The sequence below is a fragment of the Schistocerca nitens genome, chromosome 7 (assembly GCF_023898315.1).
Source record: "Schistocerca nitens isolate TAMUIC-IGC-003100 chromosome 7, iqSchNite1.1, whole genome shotgun sequence".
Lineage (NCBI taxonomy): Eukaryota > Metazoa > Arthropoda > Insecta > Orthoptera > Acrididae > Schistocerca > Schistocerca nitens.
In genome coordinates this window covers 467363566-467388745 of record NC_064620.1, presented here as the reverse complement: position 1 = coordinate 467388745, position 25180 = coordinate 467363566, and the positions used below count along the sequence as shown (strand labels likewise).

At 39.0% G+C, this 25180-nt stretch overlaps 1 protein-coding gene across 1 annotated transcript in view; it reads left to right on the top strand.

The window, feature by feature from the left end:
* Positions 1-25180, top strand: part of LOC126195202 (1,5-anhydro-D-fructose reductase-like) — a 131086-nt gene that overhangs the window by 31006 nt on the left and 74900 nt on the right. The window contains exons 3-4 of the mRNA XM_049933716.1: positions 3249-3416; positions 24230-24430. Coding sequence (XP_049789673.1) covers positions 3249-3416; positions 24230-24430 — 369 coding nt within the window. The remainder of the gene's footprint in view (positions 1-3248; positions 3417-24229; positions 24431-25180) is intronic.

Here is a 25180-nt window from a genome sequence, read left to right as displayed (position 1 = left end):
TGCAATTTGACTGATTACTATATTTATCTTCTGTGCTATCTGGATTTTGGCTTTTATGCCATTCTCAAGTACAATGCTAAAATTTTCTGGACCATTATTACTTCATATCTATTAAGGCAGTCTGAAGTAACTTTGTAATGCCCTAACAGATATGACATAATAATGATCTAACTACTTGCAGCATTGTACTTGAGAATGGCATAAAAGCCGAAATCTGAATAATATGGAAGATAAATATAGTATTACACAGTCAAATGGTGGTTTACTTTGTTTAAAAAATATTGCACGACTGCAGGCTCAACACCGTCTAAAACTGCTTGGTAATAGATATATTCAACATATTTACCTGTGCCTTTGTCCACATATATATGAATCATATGTATTGTGCATAGACACATATGCATGAATCTCTGCTGTGTTACACTGTATGACTCCATAGAGGATGTTAAATTTATCTGTGGTGTTCAGCCATGTGGGATGATCTTGGTCCCAAAACATGTTGCAAAAAACTTTGGTTCACTGTAGTGCACATTATTGCGACCTGTTTGACACTTTGAACAGCACAAATAAGACACAAATTGTGTTTCATACTTTTAAAGTATTACAATTGAACTAAATACAGAAAAGAAGTACCAGAATATTTTTGTAGAAAATTTTTACATATCACACGTTCTCATCCCCATCCCTAGGACTAGTGGGTTGATAATGACATATCACACATTCTCATCCCCATCCCTAGGACTAGTGGGTTGCTAATGCCCACACTACTTTTATATGAAAAATTTGTTGTATATATACCAAATTTTGTTGAAATAGTGTCATAAAAATAATCAAGAAACATTTAAATCTCTTACCTAATTTACCTCTCCCCCCCCCCCCCCCCACTCCATTTCTCTCACTGTTTATCCAACTGTTTCATCATATCCTATCCCTCATCCACGTGCCTCGTCACAGCCTGTCCTGCTTCCACCTGCGCCCTCATAAGATGCCCCCTTCCACCTTCACTCCCACAACCTGTCCATATTCCTCCTCCTGCCCCACAACCTGTCCTCCTTCCACCTGCCTCCTCACAACCTCTCCCATTTCCACCTCACACCCAAACCCTTTTTCACATGTCTCCTCACAGCCTCTTTCATTTTCACCTGCCCACTACCCTACTCCATCTTCCGCCTGTCTCCTGCACCACCCCCTTCTCTCTGGTTGTCTCCCCCATTCCCTTCTCTCTGTCTCTCCTCTACCCCCTTCTCTCTGTCTCTCCTCCACCCGCTTCTCTCTTTCTCTCTGTATGTCTCCTCCAAGCCCCCCCCCCCCCCTCTTGTATGTCTCCTGCATCCCCCTCTCTCTATTGGTCTCCTACACTCCTTCTCTGTCAGACTCCTACACCCCCTCTCTCCAGACTCCTACACCCCACCTCTTTGTTGAACTCCTATACCCCCCTCTGTCTCTGTCTCATCCACCCCCTCTCTGTGTCCGTCTTGTCCACCCCCTCTCTGTGTCCATCTCATCCACCCCCTCCCTTTGTCCATCTTGTCCACTCCCACTCCCTGTCAGTCTCCTCTGCCCCTCCCCCTTCTCCCTGTCGGTCTCTCCCACACCCCCCTTCCTGTTGGTCTTGTGCCTCCCCTCCCTGTCAGTCTCCTCTGCCCTCTCCCTCCCTGTCTGTCTCCTCTGACCTCCCCCTCCCTATCAGTCTCATCCACATCTCCTCCCTGTCAGTCTCCTCCACCCCACTCCCTGTTGGTTTTCTCCACCATCCTGCTCCCTTTCAGTCACCTCCACCAGACCCCTCCCTGTCAGTCTCCTCCAACCCCCTCTCTGACAGGCCTCTGCACCCTCTCCGTCTCTCTCTATCTGTCTCCTCAACCCTCGATCTCTGTGTCTGTCTCCTCCTCCCTCCATCTCTCTCTGTGTCTGTCTCCTCCTCCCTCCATCTCTCTGTATGTCCAACTCCTCCCCCCTGTCTATCCTTCTTCTGGCACCCCATCTTCACATCATCCTCAGTGGGAGGAGTGGGACAGCAAGTGATATGTGTACCATGTTTGGTTGAAACTGATCCTGTAGTTTAGAAGGACCTTCATTTTTATAATACAGTAGCATTTTATCCATGGCCTGATCCACATATACGTATGCCATATATACTGCAAACATTTCTTCTTTCCGATTGTCTCTGTCCATTTCCTCCTTCCCCTCTTGATCTACCTCCTCCTCTATCTCCTCTCTGTCCATCTCCTCGTCCACTTCCTCTCAGTTAAATTTAGGCAGCATAAGTGTGAATAGCATTAAGTTGCATAATGATAGTTCATTGTTAACTTAGTATAAATACTAAGTTTCTTTGAGTATAAATACTAAGTTTGTTTGATGTCTTCGTCTCCTGTCAGTATATGCTTTGACTTGTTCCACATCCCTGAAGGTTCTCCTTTATAGGATCTACAGAAATGATGAACTAATGAGTCAGTGAGTGAATGAATGAATAAATAAATAAATAAATATAAAGAGGAGTTAATGTACTTAAACACTATAAGGTGTGATCAAAAAGTTTGTGGAGCATATATGCAACATAGTGTGACTATGATGTGGGTATATAAGCACTGACGTGTAGGCAAGGGATTAATGTGGCATTTATATCTTCCTGATGTGAACTATAGCAATGTTATTACCAAGTGCCTCCAAACAGGACACACATGCTGTTATTCTGTCCTTGGCTGCTGAATTACAAACACCAGTAGACATACCCATACTTTGTAGAATGAAGAATGTGTACGGGGTGTATAGGGTGTGCAGTCAAAGCGAAACATCCAGGAAAACTATGACGAGAGGTGCTGCTGCTTCATGATTATGCACATCCCCATATCACAAATGGTGTAACCCATAAATTATGCCAATTCAACTGAGAGACAATTGAGCACCCGCCTTATAGCCCAAATCTCTCCCCATGCAATTTTAACCTCTTCGGTCTCTGGAAAAAGGCATTGAAAGGTCAACCATTCCTGTTGGATGAGAATGTGCAGTAGGCATTTACGGACGTCTTCACACAGTAGGATATGAAGCTTTACCAAAGAGGTATCTTCAATTTGGTGCATTAGTGGGATGATTGCCACAATACTGATAGTGATTTTACCTGATTGGCATACCAATTGTAGATTGGGCCTTCAAATGTAAACTATTTGATCACCCCTTGCAGTTATATTGTTAGCAGATTGGAACCCTTTGTTATTGTAGTAATATTGAATCCAGTTCATTTTTTACAGTCGTCTAAAGGTGAAGTTGGACGTGCTGTTGATATTGCCTTGGAAACAGGCTACAGGCACATTGATACAGCTTACATGTATGGAAATGAAGCAGAAATAGGGCAAGCTTTAAAGAAAGGGCTTGATTCAGGGAAACTGAAACGTGAAGATCTTTTTATTGTAACTAAGGTGAGTAGTTGGCATTACAGCTTCTTGTACTAGTTTAGATTGTGGCATGTGTGCTTGTGGCATGTATGCCTCCGTGTGTATGCTGAAGTGTGGTGCATAATTTGCCCTTTTCAATATGATGCTCCTACATGACCTGCAATGACAGCAACTCTGAACTCCTTCAAGCTCATTCTGTCTTTTGCAGTTGCTTTGCTGAAGATTTTGCTGGAATTGACTACATTATTGTGCAGTGCCACCATTTCATTGTCATTATCATTGTCACTATTGGAGCTTACTGATTTCTGATAACTTTGCAGTTCATTCAGTAGCTGATATTGCATTTATTGGTCAGATGATCAGCATGCAGAATCCATGATTCCATTAGTGAGGAACAGAGGATGTGGTTCAGCCATACATGATTATCCTGGTTGGTATGAAAGCGATGCCCAATAATGTTTTCCGATGCACAGAATATATTTTTAAAGACATATCAACACATACCATCAAGAGAACCTGAAGCGCTCTGAATGATATAGTCATCAAATAGGAAATGACTTACAGACAGAAAAGCACATGATAAGCTAGATCTACAGTGGTAATCTGAAATTCAGGACAGACAAGTAATGTGTACTGTCCAACAACCAAGCCTTGGAAGTGAACACTAGAGTTCAGTATCTGTCCATTATAATTATCCGAGCTGTTATGCCGTGGTCGGTTGATGAATTGTGTGTCAATTCCCAATGTTTTGTCCCCATCTGTGGAGGACATCTTCAAGGGGGTCTGTAGCTTGATGGAAGGTCCAACACACCCACTGGCTCGCTACTGACTACAGTCAGTTGGGAATTGACACACAATTCATCAACCGACCTTGGCATAACAGCCCAGATAATTATAATGGACATGACATTTCCGGCCGTGAAAGTCTACATTTTAGTTCAGTATCTACCTGTAATCCTCATGGTTCCGCTGTCGCTGCACTCATTAGCAAGGTATTCAACGTAAAAGATGTGATTTCACATAGTGATCCTTTTCAGTTTCAATTTATTGCTCGTAACATGTAATTTTACATGTATGTGCATTTTCAAGTATGTGTAAAGTTTTTACAAATACATTTTTGTAAACAAGGGGTAAAGAAATTAATTTACTGTGGTCTTTTCACTACTCTGTGAAAAAAGACAGATTTTATTGTTAATGTGTAACTACTTGAATGATACAATAACTTTAATGGTTGTGCATGTAAAGGTGGAATACAAAGTACATAACTGATAAGCTGTCACATTTATCACTATTGCTTGCATCTTTATTTTATGTTTTCTGAGTTTGCAGTGTTTGTTGATGGCAGAAGAATCTTTAGCAAGAATCTGCTGTTGAGCATCACATTCTGTTGCTTTGGGGCGGTAAAGTGGTTTAGGCTATTCTCTAATGGCTACCCTGTAAAAGTTTATATTCAGAAATAAAATCAAACAATGGAAAATCCAGGATGGAATGTAACAATAACAGAGAAGGAAAGTTGCTACTCACCTTATAGCGGAGATGCTGAGTCACAATAGGCACAACAAAAAGATTCACACAACTGTAGCTTTCGACCATTACCGTATTTACTCGAATCTAAACCGCATTCGAATCTAAGCCGCACCTGAAATTTGGGACTCGAAATTCAAGGTGAGAGAAAAGTTTTAGGCCGCACCTCCAAACCGAAACAAAGTTGGTCCGTTATAATATGAGACATAATTTAGGTCGAATGAATGACGATACAGCTACAGTAGTTTGGTTCGAGTCATAAGCTTAGCAGTTAAGTTTTACCAGGTAATCATTGCTGTGCGTCAGGCGCTCCGTCCGTATGTATACGGGTACCCTTCCTTTTTCACGTGCTTCGTCTGATTTTAATTGATTGCTTATTTCTTTGATCTGATAAGTGCCGTTCTCTTTGTTATAGGTGTTTACGTCACTCTAAGCTGAAAATGCATTACTGTATTGTGCCATGCATTGTTTGTCGCTTTCTGGTAATGAGTGTTTACGGCAAGTCGCCGCTCGCCGCGTGGCTTGCTTTTGTGCACGGTACTGCCACTTACAATTAAAAAAGAGAGAGAGGAATCGTCTCATTAGCGAAACAATGCCAAGAGACTGCTATTTGTTGTTACTTACACTGCTGTCTTTGATAATGATCAACAAGAACCAAATAATAGACTTCGTATGATAGATGTTCTGAACGAGAGTTAGCGAAAATTTTCCTCCGTTTGAAAATCTTTGCAGACGCCTCTTTTAGTACATTACATTCTGCACCAAAATTAGTCATATTAGATTTAAAAATCTAGTCCATTGCCGTGCTTCATTTCTGTCTGTATCACTATTAGGCATAAGAATAATACGTCTATAAACATGACATGATGTGTATATTCTTCCGCGTTTGCTGTTGTCTCCCTCTATTTTCGTAGTTTATTAGGCAGACAGGATTTAAATGAGATAGCAGCAAACATGAAAGAATACATGACAAAATGTTTATATTCGTATTATTCTTATGGTGAAGAGAATACTGCATGTGATTCACAATTCATAAAAGTTCTTATTAGCAACCATCTCTTCTCACAGGTAGGAAAAAATTCAGAACGTTGAGTTTCCCATATTGACAAACATCCCAAACAGTCTTGCCAGTCGGAATTTTGTAGTACATTGAAATGCTGCTACATTCGAAGATGAACAATACGAAATTTGTATTGCCTTCGTTGGATAATGTATGAAAATCTAGTGGTTGAAACTCGGGGCGGAGAAAAAAAGCTCGTCTTCCACCTTTTTTTAAAATTTATTTACTGACGCAGAGGTTTTGGCGCCAGTATTTATCTTTGTGCCTGCAAAGCATGCCTGTGTAGCGCTACATATATTCGATGGCAGAAGTTAGTTGTGGCGGCACCTACCAACATTTTTCAGAACTTCCGCTTACTGTGCACTCGATTCTAAGCCGCAGGCGGTTTTTTGGATTACAAAAACCGGAAAAAAATGCGGCTTAGATTCAAGTAAATACGGTAAGCCTTTGTCAGCATTAGACACACACACACACACACACACACACACACACACACACACTCTACTTGCGCACACACGTTTGCAGTCTCAGAAAGCTGAAACCACACTGCATCCTGCGAGCAGCAGCACCAGTGAATGTTGGGAGTGGCGACTGGGTGGGGGTAAGGAGGAGACTGAGGCTGGGAGGGGCAGGTATAGTATGGTGGGAGTGGCGAACAGTGAAGTGTTGCAGGAGAGAAGGTGCGGGGGGGGGGGGGGGGGGGGTAAGTAGCGGAAATGAGAGAAATAAAAAGAAATTAAAAGACTGGGTGCGGCGGTGAAATGATGGCTGTGTAGTGCTGGAATGGGAACAGGGAGGGGGCTGGATGGGTGAGGACAGTGACTAACGAAGGTTGAGGCCAGGGGGGTTACGGGAACGTAGGATGTATTGCAAGGAAAGTTCACACCTGTGCAATTCAGAAAAGCTGGTGTTGGTGGGAAGGATCCATATGGCACAGGCTGTGAAGCAGTCAGTGAGATGAGGGATATCATGTTTGGCAGCGTGTTCAGCAACAGGGTGGTCCACTTGTTTTTTGGCCACAGTTTGTCGGTGGCCGTTCATGCAGACAGATAGCTTGTTGGTTGTCATGTCTACATAGAATGCAGCACAGTGGTTGCAGCTTAGCTTGTAAATCACATGACTGGTTTCACAGGTAGCCCTGCGTTTGATGGGATAGGTGATGTTAGTGACCGGACTGGAGTAGGTGGTGGTAGGAGGATGTATGGGACAGGTCTTGCATCTAGGTCTATTATAGAGGTATGAGCCATGAGGTAAGGGATTGGGAGCAGGGGTTGTGTAGGTTCGGTGGACGGCAGAATACCATGGTAGGAAGGGTGGGGAGGATAGTGGGCAGGACATTTCTCATTTCAGGGCACGATGAGAGGTTATCGAAGCCCTGTCGGAGAATGTAATTCAGTTCCTCCAGTCAACTCCACAAACGTAATTCACACACACGACTGCAGTCTCAGGCAACTGAAACCACCCATGTCAGTAAGAGATGCATTGTGAGAGTAAAATAAGTAATTTGTGTGTGATTTGATTGACAGGTGAGCTGTATGAGCAAAATGGAAGAATCTACAAGACTCCTACAGCAAATATCTAAAATTCATAAAGGAAGGCACAGGTTCAGCCAAGAAATATCAGAATTGCCCATTGGCAGATAAGTTGGAGTTTTTTGTGACACACCTCACTACATCCTACATCATCAAATGTTGAAGAGTCAGAATAATCATTACTTGACATTGAGTGTTGAGAGATAGAAGCATCAAATGAACCAACAGTGTCAGCTCTCCTTTGGCAAAAAAGCCAAAATGAAAAAATTAAGGAAGCTATAGCTGCAGTCCCAAAGAAGAGAGAAGCATGAGTTCTACCAAATAGGTGACTTATTTTTGAGCTGTTCACATTCATTCAAGCCGTTCACATTTTGCACACTAACTCATTTAAAAATCCACTGGCTCAGTTATTTGGAGGTAGTGAACTTGCAGCATTAAACAATGCAACATCATTGCAGCTGTCCCATGCATTGCTTCCATCATCCAGCTCAGTGACGACACAATGTAGTACTGATACTGGATCATCAAATGGTGTCACCATACGGAGCAAGATGGTGCAGTGGTTAGCACATAGGACCCGTATTCTGGAAGACGACCGTTCAAACCTGTGTCCAGCCAACCAGGCAACGTGATTTCCCTAAATTGCTTCATGCAGATGCCAGGGTGGTTCCTTTAAAAGGGCACAGCCAATTTCCTTACCCACCCTTCCCTAATCCGAGCTTGTGCTCCATCTCTAATCACCTTGTTATCAATGGGATCTCCTCCTCCTCCTCCCCCTCCTCCTCCTCTTGATATTACCATTGTAATCTTGGAATCAGGGGGATCTTCCAATGACTTTTCTAGTGCCAGAGAAATGTACAAGAAGGCAAATGTTATTTTCAATGTAGATGACAAAGCTCACAATTGTTTGTAGACAGTGTTGACAATATTTTTCCATTTATATCTTATTTATCTAGTTCCATGTTTTATGATTACTAATAGTTTTGAAAATATGTAAGTATTGATATAAATCTGGTGGTATTGAAAGTGCCTGTAAAATAAAGTAAAATTATAGTAAATGATGTATATCATAAATAATATTCTTCCAAACAGTGATAGTAGAATCAGTTGACATCATAAATAATATGATTACTTAGTCTTTGCTTTGAACCCAAGAGCGTTCCCTAGTTCATTTCATTTTTTTCTGATTTTCAGTTGAATGAGTATGTGTAAAGTTTCAAATAGTTTGTGAGGCATTCAAAAATAACTGAAGAACCAGTCTTCACAGTTCCTTGAAAAGACAGTGAAATTCACCATGATCTTTTTGTTTATTGTTAATATCATGTACAGACTTTCTTCACTTCCTTGAAGCGGAAGCAAATAAAAGCAAATTAATCATCATTAGAACTGCTACTCTTGTTAACTGAACACCAGCTGACTCACTCACAACAAGCACCATTCGACAACTGTATCACAGTGTCCTGCTCATGTTCTGTTTGAACACAGCCAATCATTATGGGGGACCAGGCATTCTGACCACAAGAGAAGCCTGCTCTCTGTTTGACTGGGCCTTACAAGCTCATTTCCTGTAACAGTTTCACTTTTATGTAGATTTCTATTGGCAAAAGCTATAGATTTGTGTCCAACTTACCATCTACAATCTTCTCTTGGAATAAATGTGCTCCCAATCCTCTGTCACTGTTATCACTCTTAATTCATAAGATAATATGGTAAGAAATCCAGAAGTAATGTCCAAGCTAGTCATGAATTTAATAGTGTCAAGCTTTTGAAGTAACTCATTAGTATTTTCGGATTAATTAATTCCCTCACCAAAAATTTTTTAAATGTCTACGATCAATAAATAGTCTTTCTCCCTCATCTTTCTTTGAAACAACAAAAGGAGTGTTGTTGTACTCATTACAACCTCTCTATGTTATAACCAACTTTCCATTTTCTGCAACTTCACTTTCTGGAAATGGTACACCATATAGCTTAATAATAAATTATTCATGTGGTTGTAACTTTAATTTGCATTCATAGTTTCTGACTTTCCCCCATTGAGTATGTCATAATATTCTCATAAGCAGTTCTCTTCCGTGTAATCATCATTGTTCTCAAAGTATCCCTTTCTTTAGCATCAGCAACTTCCTAGTTTGGTTGTTGCTGTTTGTACTATATTATTCTGAACAATTAATGTAGCCTTAGAGAAATTATTCTTTTAGAATCAGTAAAGACTTGTTTTCTATTGAACCAAAAGTTCAGCTTTCACAATCCTATTTGTTCTCAAAATAGTGTTTTCATTCAAGTGTGGTATTAATAGACAACCTTTTGAGAGTTTTACATTGCCAATAGTAAATGATAAAAGTATTTGTTTCTTCACATCCTTGCTATATCTCCCAGTAGCTCCCCATATTTTAACCCCCATTACAGACATTTCAACAAAATCTGGGCTGTTTTTAATTTTGATCCTCAGTTTTTCATAAATGGATTAATAATAATAATAATAATAATAATAATAATAATAATAATAATAATAATAATATTTATTCAACCCCTAGAAATAATACAGTTTCTGGACATCATACAGATTATTCTTCTGAATACGTCAGTTTATAAATTACAAGCTAAAGATTTGTTTGTATTAATAAATTTTACATTTTGATGGATTTTACATTTGGTAGTATACAATCACGATATTACAAATATTGTTTTTATCAACATTATATTAGTTGCAGGTTACTTAAAACTATTAGCTTGACATACCTATGAAGCACTTTTCATACAGATATAATACTCATTTAGGGAATAAAAAGGGTTTTCAATTAGAATTCTTTTTAGCTGATCTTTTAATTTGTTAGTAGGAATGGTTGTGAGACTTTTTGGTAGGGCATTGGCTAGCTTCAGCCCAGCATGAAGTGCATTTTTTTCATATAAAGCTGTTCTGTGGCTATTTACATGGTATCTGAACTTTTGCCTTGTATCATACTGGTGCAGGTCACAGTTGAAATTCGGATTTATTGTTTTCACAAGCAATATAACTTTCAATATGTATACACCTATAATGGTAAGCACACCTAATTTTGGGAACAGATTCCGACATGATTCTTGAGGTTTGGCACCACAAATAATTCTGATAACTTTTTTCTGTAGTATTAATAATGTACTTAGGTTGGCTTGAGTTGTTGCACCCCATATTTCTACAGCATAGTTTAAGTTTGATGAGAATAGGGCATGATAAGCAGTTTTTAGTACACACATGTCCTTACAATATTTGCTAATCATATTTATAGCAAACACATTCTTCGACAGCTTACATGCTAAGGAATCAATATGCATGTCCCATTTGAGGCTGTCCTGGATTGTAATTCCCAAGAACTTTGTCCATTTTTCTTTTTTTACAATGTCATTTCCTATGGATAATTTCATGTCAAATTCTATTTGTTTCCTTGTGTTAAATTCCATCATTGCAGTCTTTGAAGCACTTACATTTAGATGGCTTTCATTAAAATACTTGACTATTTCATTAGTTACACTGTTGCACTGTACCTCCAGACTCTCATAGTCTTTGTGTTTACACACTATTGATGTGTCATCTGCATACAATATTTTTGTACAATTAGGAGAACAATACTGTATATCATTAACATAAATCAAGAAAAGAAGGGGTCCCAAGACAGAACCTTGAGGCACTCCATATTTGATATCAGTAATTTTAGATTTGTAAGACCCACTGTTTGTTTTAAGCAAGACAAATTGTTTTCTATTGCTCATATACGATTTTATTAGCTCATAGCCAGTGCCTCTGATACCCAGGTTCCACAGCTTGTCAAGTAATATGGTGATGTTGACACAAACAAAAGCTTTTTCTAGATCAAGGAACACTCCAGTTACATACTCCTTGTTCTCTATGGCCATTATTATTTTGTCTATTAATTGTGCTGATGCTACTGATGTTGACTTGTTTTTCATAAACCCATTCTGATTTTCAAATATTAAATTGTGTTGACTCAGGAATGTCATTAGTCTAGTGTAAATAACTTTCTCAACCACCTTAGAAAATGCAGGTAAGATTGAGATGGGGCGGTAGTTTTCAATTTTAGATTTATCACCTTTCTTGTGAATCGGGGTTACTTGTGCTGTCTTTAGACTATCTGGGAAACAACCTGATGCAATTACATCATTTACTGCTGTGGTCGTGGCATCAGATATGTTGTCTATGCATCTTTTCAGTGTACTGATAGACAATCCATCATAACCTGCTGATTTTGTATTTTTTAATGACATTACTATGTTTCTGACTTCCTTGTTATTGGTTGGGGCCAAGTATATGGTTTGTTTGATTGGAATGCCCCTATATCTATGCTGAAGATTCTTAAAATGGTCATTGACAGATTTTCCAACAGAAGAAAAGTACTCATTAAAAACATTTGCAATCTGACATTGACATTTCATGATATGCCCTTTATGGTTTATAGTAAAATCACTTGTTGATCTGTCCTTACAATACCTAAAGCTATTTATTACTTTCCAAACAGCTAAACCTGTGTTAGTAGAGTTTCTTAACATTGTGGTTACATATTTACTTCTAGTTTCTAGCAGAAGATCTTTATAGTAATCCTGATAGTTCTTAAATTCTACCTTTAATTATTATTGTTATTATTTATCATTGCATATTGGAAAAGTCTAAGTTTCTCTCTTGCTGTTTTTACTTCATGATTTATCCAGTTATTTTTTTGTATCTTTTTGGTCATTTACTGTAAAGGTCATTTCTGGACATGAGACATTGAAGCAATAATAAAAATCTGATGAAAACTCACTGAAAGTAATGCTGTTTTTTTCACCACATTGTTGGCTTTTTAGCAAACTGTTGAAATCTTTAACATTGTCATCATTGGTCATTCTTTTTGTCACATATTGTTTCTCTTTTCTATTGACATGAAGATTTTCAGCTTCTATCAATACCTGTACTGCGTGGTGGTCAGAAATGGCAAGCTCCAGAGCTGATGCACTGCATGTGAAGTGGGACATGTTAGTTATAATGTTGTCAATGCATGATTTTACACTATTGACCTCTCTAGTGGGCTCGTTTATCAGAAATGCTAAGTTAAATTGATCTAGTATTAGCATTAGTTTTTTAGATACAGAGTCATTGGACAGCAAGTCGATGTTTATATCTCCAGTTAGTATTATGTTAACCCAGCCATTTTTATTGCAGTGTTTACTGTCAATGTCAACAAGCAGGTCATTAAGAACATCAAAGAAACTATCTAGGCTACCAGATGGAGGTCTGTATAGGCCTATAATAATGAAGTTCTCTTTCCCCCACTTATAATTAATTGCTGCTAGTTCTATTACACCCTCAATGCTGAAAGCACTTACATCTATTACACTATAATTACTACCACTGGCTGCAAAGATAGCTACCCCGCCACCACGTTTCTCTTTTCTACTGAAGGCAGAGCAAAAGATCATGGAAAGTGGCTTACATACACTAATTAGCTCATCTGTGTACCAGTGTTCGCTTATAACTAAAACATCAGGGTTGTCAATTGCTGCAATGGTATCCAACTCGTTGTGCTTATTGCCAAGACTTTGAAAATTCTACTGAATTAATTTGAAAGTGAGTTTGGATTGTTGAATGCATGATGGACGTGTCACCCTAGCAGAACCACTTATACATTTATCCCTAAAAAAGAAATATCAGTTGACAGAGTGGGTTTGGTATTTTTCACTATCCATTGATTCAAGTTGGTCTGTTTCCATGTACTGGGAGCCTGGGAAGAATCAGCTTTACCTGGTGTTTTCAGCAGCCATTTGTCCAGTGTCATCTGTCTATACCCATTCCTGCAGTCTTCTTGTGTTGTGGAGCACTCATTCTTCGAATGTGTGTGTTTTGAGTATATGTTGTTCCTAGCATTTACGACGATTTCACAAATAATGGACGCTAAGTGACTTTTTCCGCGCTGATTGAGGTGAAGTCCTTGAGTGGTGTAAAGATCTCTACTAAAATGTTGCACGTTAACCATTTGTATATTTGCGTAACAGTTGCAAATTTCTGCATATTGACTGTTTGTATATGCTACTGCCCTGTTTACACACGAGAATTGAGGCAAGTCATACCTGTGTGGAATACTGAGAACAATGACGTTTGAGTCATGTAGATGGTTTAGAGCAGATTTTAGGGCATTAACAGCATGCAAACCATCGTTGTGTGCGACGTCATTTACACCACCACATATTAAAATGAAGTCTTCCTTCATTGTCTTTTGAAAGATATTGTTTACAGTTGAAAGCACTTGGTCAAGACGAGCGCCAGGTTTAATAAAACCTGAAGCATTTACTTCACTGTTTATGCTTTTTATTTCGTGTGCAAGGCCTCTAAGATGACTATCACCCATTAAACATATGTTTATTCTTCTTGCTGCATTTGTGGTGTTAGTTAAATTAACTGTCATCTTGAATGTTGAATTTACCTTGCTTCTATTTACGAGTGACGGTTTTGGCTGGCGAGGTTCCACATTTTGCTTAATAACAGACTTTTTTTTCAGATGGTGCACGATTTGATCTTTTGTAGGTAGGCCTACCATTTTTTGGAGCACGGCAGGAGAATTTATTGCTAAAGATGATGAAATGATTGCGCTATGGTTAGCGTTACCGGTACACCCAGAATGTGTTGGAAAACTTGAAATGGCGACGGAATCTTTGGTCACTGTGTACACTTTATTTCTGTCGAATTCACTTACGCCCTGGTCGGCGGTTTTTAGTTTTCTATGATCATTTTCAAGACATTTGAGTCTATCAGCTAACACTTTGTTTTCTGCCAAGGATCTGCGCAAAATTTCTTGCAACGAATTAATAGTTTCAACTAGTTTTGCTTTGTCAGGATGGACTCCACATGTTACACACTTACATTTTGATCTGGATGATTTTTCACTGCAAGTTTTTTGCGTGGCACTAGACTTGAAACTTTGCGAAGCACTTTTGTTGATCATCTTCTTGCTATTGATGCCGGATAACATTTGAAAATTCAAAATAACTGGAGGCACAAATTCACTAAACTTCTCAATCGCCGCCATCTTACCGGTATTACAAAGCAGTTAACAACCCCCCCCCCCTCTCCTTCCGGTTACCAGCTTGGAAGTTTGGATGTAGGTATAAGGACTTTCCTGTAACTTGCATTCATTTCTGTCATCCCCTTCATACGACAGATCATTTTCAGTTTCTCTGAAATCCCTACTTTCTGTCCTGTATTTTTATGGGTGCCTCCCATTCCATATATAATGCATTTATAGCCATATCTGATCCCCTTTGTAGTCACAGTTTTCAGTGGCAGAATTATCCTCTCTATCGTCCAACTTATTATTCATTTCTTTCCACCAATCAGGATGCATCTTCTCACAAACTTCTGTTAGTTCAGTCCTCAGCTCCTTATTTCTCTTATTGCCATTACATTTATCCCAAGCTACGCTCAAAATTTCATGCTATATGTTTTTCTCCTACTCTTCTTTATTTCCCCTATTAATCTAGTAACTAACAAATATTGACTGGTAAAATTTGATCTAATGAACATATTTATCTCTTGCTGTTTCTTTTATAATCTCAGCATAAAGCATCCCTTTCTTACCATAAGCCACCACCACTGTCACCATCATTCTTTTCATTGTCATCATCGTTGTCATCATCATCATCACTAATACACTGAAGAGCGAAAGAAACTGGGACACATGCCTAACATCATGTAGGGCCCCTGTGAGCATGCAGAAGTGCCGTAGCAAGACGTGGCGTGGACTATTAATGTCTGAAGTAGTGCTGGAGGGAATTGACACCATGTATCCTGCAGGGCTGTCCATAAATCTGTAAGAGTATGAGGGGGTGGAGAACTCTTCTGAACAGCACATTCCAAGGCATCCCAGATATGATCAATAATGTTTGTTCTTGGGGAGTTTGGTGGCAAGTGAAAGTGTTTAAACTCAGAAGAGTGTTTCTGAAGCCACTCTGTAGCAATTCTGGATGTGTGGAGTGTTGCATTTTCCTGCTGGGAATTACCCACGACAGTCAGAATGCACAATGAACATGAATGGATGTATGTGATCAGACAGGATGCTTACATACATGTCACCAGTGTCTTTGGCACTTCAGTGTATTACAGTTGAATGATAAAATCTTTTCACCCCAAGTACATAATCATCAGTCACCAATTACAACATTTAAATCTAGGCAGTTACTTTCACTTCCATTATCTCATTACCCTTAACTTATCTATGCAGAACTGATCATAATTATTATCTGTAATTTTCTGCCCCTTTGAAATTTCATTTTTGGGCTGACTAGAAATTTGTGATCACTTCGGCATCCAACACTACCTCTTCATTATATATGTTTAGGATTTCTGATATCTGTCACACTATCACGCATTGCTTTCCAGAACTTTGTATTGAAATGCAACGTTGGTTCAAAAAATTACAGACATTTGTCCACAAAATTCTTCTATGCTTATCTTTTACTTATTGTGCATGGTCTCCTTTGAAATACTCTCATCCACAATTGGTACACTGCTCCCAATGCCATTTCCACTTCTGGAAGCACTCTTGGTCCTCCTCTTGCTGGGTCATGTGAATTGTCGTCTGAGAGTTTTCTTGTATCTTGTCTATTGTCACAAATCTTCATCCTTTCAGCCGTGTTTTCAACTTTGGAAATAAAAAAAAAAAAAAAAAATATTTACTGGGGCCAGGTCTGGAGAGAACATAGGATGAGACAGCACAGTGATTTCGTTTTTTGTACAATAGTCGCGCATCAACAGAGACGAATGTGCAGGTGCATAGTTGTGATGCAAGAGCCATGAAATTTCTCGCCACATTTCAGGAGTTCCCTTCTCACATTATCTTGCAGTTATCACAACACATCCTGATAGTACCATCAATTAACAGTTTGCCTCTGTAGCACGAATTCATGATGAACTAATCATTCAAACTATCAGCATGGCTTTGACATTTGATCTGATCTGATGAGCTGACCTGATCTGATGAACTTTTTGTGAACTTGGAGAACCTTTCCTGACCCATTGTGAAGACTGAACCTTGATGTAAACATCATAACTGTAGACCCACATCTCATCACCAGTTACAATTCTCTTAAGGAATCTCTCATTGCCATTTGCATGATCCAAAAGCTCTTCACAGATTGCGAGGCACAGGTCTTTCTGGTCTTCACTCATGAACTGTGGGACGAACTTGGCAGCAACACAATGCATTCCAAGATGCTGTGCCAATATTTCATGAGATGATCTGATTGAAATCTCTCGGACAGTCAGGCTTCAATTGGCAAGCACAATTTCATTGATGTCCCTAATTTGAGCATCATCAGTAGGCATCAAAGAGCATCCTGATTGAGGGTCATCTTCAACTTCCGTCCAGCCATTTTTAAACCATGTGAACTATTCGTAACACTGAGCATAGCTTAAGCACTCATCGCTGTAGGCTTCCTGTATCATTTGTTGTGTGTCTGTTAAGGTTTTCTGGAGTTTTACACAAAATCTAATGCATATATGTTGCTCCTCTAACAATACCATTTCGAAATTCGCAAGCTATATGACAAACATTCTACTCAAAACAGCACTGAACAATAACAAACAGACATACAACAATAAAACTTCTGGCAATTACACATTAAATTCGAGCGTGTGCTGGGATTCCAGCCGAATTTTGCTCCAATCCACCATTGGTGCAAAATTACGAATGTTCCAAAATTTTTTGAACAGACCTTGTATAATCTCTTCATTTGGTATACCACCTTTTATTTTGCCCATAAGCTCTTGAATTTCTTCTTCCGTTAAACCTTTCTTTTTCTTTAATTATTAACCTGATTTTAGTGTGCATTTCTCACCCCAAACAAACAGGTTTCCCATCACTTTCTGTTTACATTTCCGCTAATATCTGATCTCCTGTTATCTTTTGGTCCGTTATCCTCCTCCCATAGCTTACCTCTGCTTTTAGATCATCTATTCCAATTCCTATTTCTCTCATTCCAGTTATAATCCCATCTGTTCCCATGTTGCTGATACTCAATTCCTGTAATTCTGTACATCTCCCATGGTTTCTCCCACTATGATTTTGCTCTGGAACAAATTATTTATGTTTAAAAAACTTTAATGTAATTATTACTTTCCATGATGTAGAGTATTTAAAGGAACCAAGAAAAACAGGGACCACTTGTGTGATAAAATGAAATGAACATGTTCATTCACTGCTGTAAATAGAGAGCATTTAGAATTATAAAATGCAAAGGAAACATCCACAATTAAAACTGTAATTGATAAAGGGACACAATAAATTTGACAAAACAGAGCCAAAAAACTTGAAAAGTATGATTTTTTGACAGATGTCTCAGTGTAGCCACAAGGTTGTGTGATCTGGAGGCAGGTTCATGTTTCCTTATTATTCCTTTCACTTGGAGTTGGGCGGGCCAAGAGGAATGGGTCTGCCATGTCCTGCATGACCAGAGAATGTACAGTTGAGTGGGAATTGTGGTATCAACTCTTGTACACCACGGAGAACAAACAACCACCACCATGGTCTTAAGAGGCACTACAATCAAATGATCTGGTGAACACACTGGGCCCAAAATATCAGCAAATCAGCTCTTCAAAATTTTTAAAATAAAAGTTTTGGTTAATTTCATTCATTTAAGATTCAATCCAGATGGTATTGAAAATCACTATTTCCACTACCACATTGAGAAATCTTCCTTTTGCTGCATGATAATCTTATAATTTTTAAATGTAGATAATTTTTAAATTATGCTAGACACACATATAAATCAATAATGCTCACACAACCTGTACATTGTGAGTATGGCACATGAGCAGGTACAACAGTTAATTTCGTGTGACCATAATAGGCACTGGATAACCATTTAACATGTTGCTTTCTTAACAAGATACTGGATATATTTCTAATGTTTTTATATTTAATGATAGGTTTGCATTTTTGTGTATTCTGGAGTTTTAATTTTGGAGATTACTTATTAGTCAAAACCAGAAAACTCAAAATACACCAAATTGATCAAGACAGTCTTGAATAATAAAAACCATCTATTGTACTTGTTGAATCTTCCTGTCTGTCATAGCATATGTTTTAATTGAGATGGAATTAGATTTTTATATTATCTGAGAGATACATGATTTTGTCACATTGACTTTGCAGCATTTTCTGATATTCTGAGCAGTGGTCTTACATGGGTTTTGACTAGTTGCCTGCAGACACAGAGCAGATGCTGACAATTTCTAGAAATTGTAAAGTATGTTTTGTATATATACCTCCCTTTCATTATGCAGTTGAAATTGCTTGTTGTAAAAGATAGGACAACATACATTTTGAGAAATGCAAAAATAATGCAGTACAACTTAATAGTGGAACCAGAATGCTTCTACAGAAATGAGTGCTTGGCTCTGAATTATAAATCTAGAAGTCTTAGGAAGAAGAATTATGAAGAAAGTTTCACATACAATGAGAAGCACAGAGGATATCCTTGTCATTGATATGGTGGTAACTGTACTCTTCCTTCCACTTCTTGAGAAACACAGAAGTCTGGAAATAAATAAGTATTAATGAAGAATATCAACACATACTAAAATAACATAGATGAAGAAAAAGAAGACACATTTGTTTGGACGTTTAAATCTTGAGTAAGAAATTTACATGAAACTGGATTGTTGAAGTTAAAGATTTAGAAATATCCAAAATAAAAGATTTTTTTTAGTGAAAGGGTTGAAATTAAGATTCTAATATATCTAATATAGAAGCTGCAAGACAGCAGGTATGAAATGATCTGAAGAAAAACAAAAAAGGAAGAATGAAAGAATTGTTACAGGCTGTCCTGTTCTGGCTGTAGAGATACATTTGTGGGGAGGTGTGGATGGGGTTCTCCACTACCATGGCAGTCAAGGAGTCAAGAATGCTTACTCCACAGCAAAATTCTTCATTACTTGATATCTTGCATACAGTACTGTGGTGGTAACAATCCAGGTGCTGATTACAGCTTTGTGACTAATTGGCAGTGAGTGATGTTACCAATGGTATGTTGAGACAGCAGTTCCTGGTGGAAGGTAGTGTGTGACATTACCAGTGATATATTGAGACCGTGGTTGCTGGTGGCAGGCAATGACCTTGCTGGAGTGAGTCACCTTGTCAGCACAGTGACTTAAGGCTAAACTAAATGGCGGTTGAATACCGTCGACTCTGTAATGCCGGCAGGAAGTGTGCAGGCCCCACATCAAACCAGACCCCTCGGAGACTTGCTGGAGTGCCATGTGATGGCGCCCACTGGATGACAACCTCACCTCAGCAGATTCAGTTTGGAGCCCAAAACTATCAGGGCTAGCTGAGGCTCATAGATTGATTGCTTTGTCTAATTGATGTGCAGCTGGAAAGGCTGGAGAAGCTTAGCCAAACATTTGACCAGTAACTGGCACAGAGAATGGGCTGGTCAACTGCATGGCACCAAAGGAGTGTCTCTCCATCTTAATGTGCTATGACAGATGATGTGCACTCATCACATAGTCATCTGTGGAAATGCTGTTCTGTGCTACACAGAGTAGCAACACAGTCAACCACTGACAGCAGAATGCTGCATTGTAGGGTACTGTGCAGTACTGTACTGTTGCACTGTACTGTACTGTACTGTACTGCTGCAGTGCCCAACTACAGAATTCAGTCATTGGCTGGTTGTGAAAGTCCATCTGAAGCTGAGACCACAACAGAATGTTAAACAAGAAAGAGCTGCTGGCCATAAAAACAATTCAACCATAAAAACAATTCCTTAGCTTCTCCCCATGTGTTTGTTTGCAGTACAGTACACGGGTGTGCTGCCTATTCTCAGTGTCCATTGGGCACAATATTTCATTGAGCAACCCTGTTGACCTCATTAGGCATGCTGACAGACAGACATTATAGTAACATGTGGGGAGGGGGGAAAGACTGGCTGCAGGTGTGTTTGTGGAATGTGTAGTGATGTAGCAGAAGCAGGGAAGGGGATAGGTAGTGGGAGGACAGGGACTGCTGAAGGTTGAGACCAGGGAGGTGACGGGAATGAAGAATATGTTGTTGTGAGGGTTTCCACCTCCACAGTTCGGTAAAGCTGGTGTTGGTAGGAAGGATCCATATGGCGCTGACTGTGAAGCAGTCATTGAAGTGAAGCACATCATGTTGGGCAGCATGTTTAGCAACTGGGTGGCCCATTGTCTCTTGGACACATTTGGCAGTGTCCATTCATGTGGACTGATAGCTTGTTAGTTGTCATGCACACAAAGAACACAGGGCAGTGATTGCAGCTTATTTTGCAGCCTACTATCCCTAACCTTCCCTCCTATGTAAAAGACACCAACCATTTCCTCCACTGACTTCCTTTGCCCTTACTTTGGAATAATTTGTATTGTTATTGACTGTTATTTTTTGCAGTGCTACTTTACTTTTTGAATATAATCATGATATCTACTGATGAGTAATTAATTCCCAACATAAAATTTCTTATGGCCATGAACTCTGACTTTTCTTGCAATCCTTAGTCATAGTAAATATATAATCAATACACTCATTTATTTAAAATAAAATTTCTTTAACTAGGATAACCACTCAAAATACATTTTCCATCAGTCTTCCATTACATATCACCAAACAACAAACTGTCTTTCCTTCAAAACCAGATCTTTAGATCTCCAATCTCCCTCTCTCAATATTTTTTTTTTCTCTATCAACATTTTCGTTGCTGAGACCCAAAAAAGAATTCAGTGTTCTTCCATGCCTGAATATCACAGTCCATGGAACTTCTGTAAGCACACCACAACAAGCAAAATTACTTCGGCATGGTCCCCTGATAGACGCTACATGGAAGATGTATGTTGTTCTTAGGTTCCTCCAGAATACATGCAAAAAATAAGAAAATATGTGCTCCACAGAATTAACAGTCAGTTCATTCCCTTCAAGAAATTTGAATTGATTTCACAATTTCTTTATTGGATTCACATTGACTATTGTTCAACAATAAGAAATCGTAAGAGTTGCTTGCCTCCCATATTGTGGGACATGCGGATCATTAAATTTTCGTATAATTATTTTCTTTTCTGTGTACAGCATTTTGGAGTTTTAGTCACCATCAGGTGCCTCATTATATGTAGATTTGTCATAAAACACAATATGTACTGGAAATTAAATCCCATCATGTCTTCAGGTAGAGAAGTACTTGGCAGAAGGGCATAGGCTGCCAATAAATAGAGACAGACAAGATGACAAATAACTGGGGCAATGGTTCATGGTAAGTTGTGGTCTATGACAAATCTTGATAAAATGAGGTATCAGATTATGGGTGAAAGAAGTCCATAGTATAGTGTAAGTACAACAGATAAAACTTGTAAAGTAAACAGTTATGTAACTGCTTTTGATATATCAAAATAGCTAAGATTCATGTTCAGTTATATTATAGGCAGAACTTTCAAGGGAATCTAACTTTTATCTACAATTACACAACCTTCCATATGTTTTGTGTGTAGGGTTACCATAACAAAAAGTTGTATAGCCTATGTTTAGCTCCTTTCTGTGTCAAATTAAAGTCCTGTAAGGAGGCTTGTGATGACTTTAATGGAGTACAAAGTGAGAATTCCAGGAATTGACATGAATAGGAAAGACTATACACAGAAAAAGCTTTACTTGTGTAACAGTTGTTAGCCACACTCAAGACAAGATACATAACCATTACAAATGTTTATTTTCATTATAAATAGGAAATAGAACACTTCAAATGACGGTTTAGGCAGACAACAAGCTGGCTGCTGTGGTCGAGTGCTTCTAGGTGCTTCAGTCCAGAACTGCGCTTCTGCTGTGGTCGCAGATTCAAATCCTGCCTCAGGCATGGATTTGTGTGATATCTTAGGTTAGTTAGGTTTAAGTAGTTCTAAGTCTGGGGAACTGATGACCTCAGATGTTAAGTTCCATAGTGCTTGGTGCCCTTTGAACCCTCTTTGAACAGACAACAAATTGTGATGCAAATAAAATAAATTCTGCCAATTGGATTAGGATGATAGATGTGAGAAAAATGGATGCACAAGTGTTGAGGATTTGTGGTCACTTGTGGACTTATTTCCTTTTGGCTTGTCTCTTGGTATCTTCAGCTGACATTTGTTTAGTGATCTTTCTGACAATTCACCAACATGAGTGGTAGGCATTGTCAGAGATTCATCCTCATTACTGTTCGTGGATTGGAATTGAGCCCCTGGCTGAATGTCATATTAACTCCCCGTTCCAGTTTGAGGGGTGGGGTGGGGTGGGGTGGGGGGGGGGGGGGGGGGGGATGGCCACATTGGCATTTCCCAGTATTTGCAACGGTCATCCATTGCAGCTCGACAGTCATCCATTGCAGCTTATGAATTCAGGATCTGTGTAACATAATGCTTTCTTCTTTATTATCAAAACTATTGTCATATTTACGAATTTCAATGGCTTCAAAATGGGTATGATTCATAAGCTAATATGTGCGCAAGACCAATATGTGAACCACAGCACTTCAAATATGAGATGCAACACTTAGAAAGTGTTTACGCACAATGGATACTACACCAGTCATATGAAAAGTCTCAGGAAACCTAACATCTGGTGAAGTGACATGTCAGAAGCAGAAATGTAAGATTAAGCCTTTCTACCACACACCCTCAGGGTAATGGACAGGCCATATATTGCACAAACATTTATACAAACTGATCAAGATGATCAGAGAGTTCTCGGATCACCAAAATGATTCACTCGCAGTGTCAGAGTACACCTCATGCAACGTACATTGGGGAAAAGTCAGCCAGACAGTCTATCAGTACCAGTACCAGGATCATCGGATGTAAATAGTATTGCAGGTGGAGAAATTGGCTGGCAGAGTATGCGCTGTGTAAGACCAATCATATAATAAAATTTTCTAATGCAGGTTCTTCCTGTGGAGAAGAGCTATCATGCCCATTTGTTCGGGGATGTCAGCAAATTTAGAAACATAACAGTAGTATTGTCATAGAAAAAACAAACACAATTTATGGGATGTAGTACTTTATAGAGCAACACATAAGATACAGGTTGTATTGACTGGGCAACAGTAATACAGTGTAAACAATAGGCCAAGCACTCATTTCCTGCCACTTAAATAATGCTGTTTCTTCGGCAGCTCACCAGAGCGTGCTGGGAGGCCAATCCAAGTGGCCTCTTTAAGTAGGCCTGTGAACTTTAATGGATGTGTCTCCCTGAAATCACACACATCGTGAGGAAGGTACATCAAATATTATTAAGAAAGAAGTAAGCGTCAGTATAAATGTACTATTGATTCCCTTGCTACAGCAAATAACCATTGCAGGTAACAGTGGGAGAACCGCAGCGATAATGATCAGAAAAATGTCCTCAGACATTGGTGTGATGAGGCTCAACTCCAGTATGCCACCAGCAATGGATTGGTGAATGTTTGAGAATGCCAGTCACTCATCCTGGTGAAACATCAGAAAAATCATTGAACAAATGGCAGCCAATGACACCCCCCCCCCCCAAAAAAAAAAAGAAGCCTAGTGGCAGTATGACAGAAAAAGGATATAAATTAGCACTTTTCCATACTTCCTTGAAGGAATCTTCCAGTTCCTGGGTTTGTCAGTGTAACTGCACTGATTTTATTCTTATCAGAGAAGTTAAAGACAGTGAGAGAGTAACCTTACAGTTCTTGTCTTTCAGCTTCCACCTGCTGGAAATCGTGCAGAGTCTGTAGAGAAGTACCTTAAAAAATCTCTAGACGCCCTGCAGTTGAGTTACGTTGACTTGTACCTGATACACCACCCTGTGGGGGTCCAGGATGTGGGTGGTCAAACTTTACCAAGACACAAGGATGGAAATGTTCTCTTGGACATGAACACTGACATCATCAGCCTGTGGAAGGTAAGTTTTGTTAGTGTTAGTGTTGCTGTCATATAATTATTGTGAATTATACTGTATTGTTGGACTTGAAAGCAGGCATTTTCTAACAAGTTAGTGCTTCATCACATAATATAGGATATTAATTACTTTAATAAATAAATTTTATCAAGAAGGAAATTTTTGTAGGAAATATTCTTATAGTATCGCTACATTTTATCCTTGTAAGTAGCAACATCAGAAATGATGACTCAAGTACTTACCCGATCTCTGGGATTGTTGGTTGATGACAGCCCCAGGAAAAGAAAGAAAGTGACAAAGTCTGGTTACAGTTTTCTGTTGATTGTCCCATATGAAAAGTATTCCGTCCACCTGATATTCCGCAAAACATGTATCAGTGGTTATAATTAAAGTGCAGCTACTCAAAGAGGTCCAGTGTGGGCTGTAATTTTCATATGGCATCGAAACTTGGTAGATATTATAATATGTTTAATGTGGAACCAATTTACACTGGAAAAAAATAGTTCCAATTTTGGCCACCAGGGGCAAATCAGGTGCTGTGAATGCAAGAAAAATGTTTAGAAATGTTTCTGTATGTAACGGATCAGGAATGAGACATGGGAAGAAAAGGTCAAACAATTGAGAAAGACATAATGTTGGTGTTATTATTAACTGCCACTTACACAGTCTGCTCAATATGAGCACCACAGACATTGATAAGATGTTGTGCAGTACCAGATTTGCATCTGATTTCCAAAATTATTTCAAGTGTAA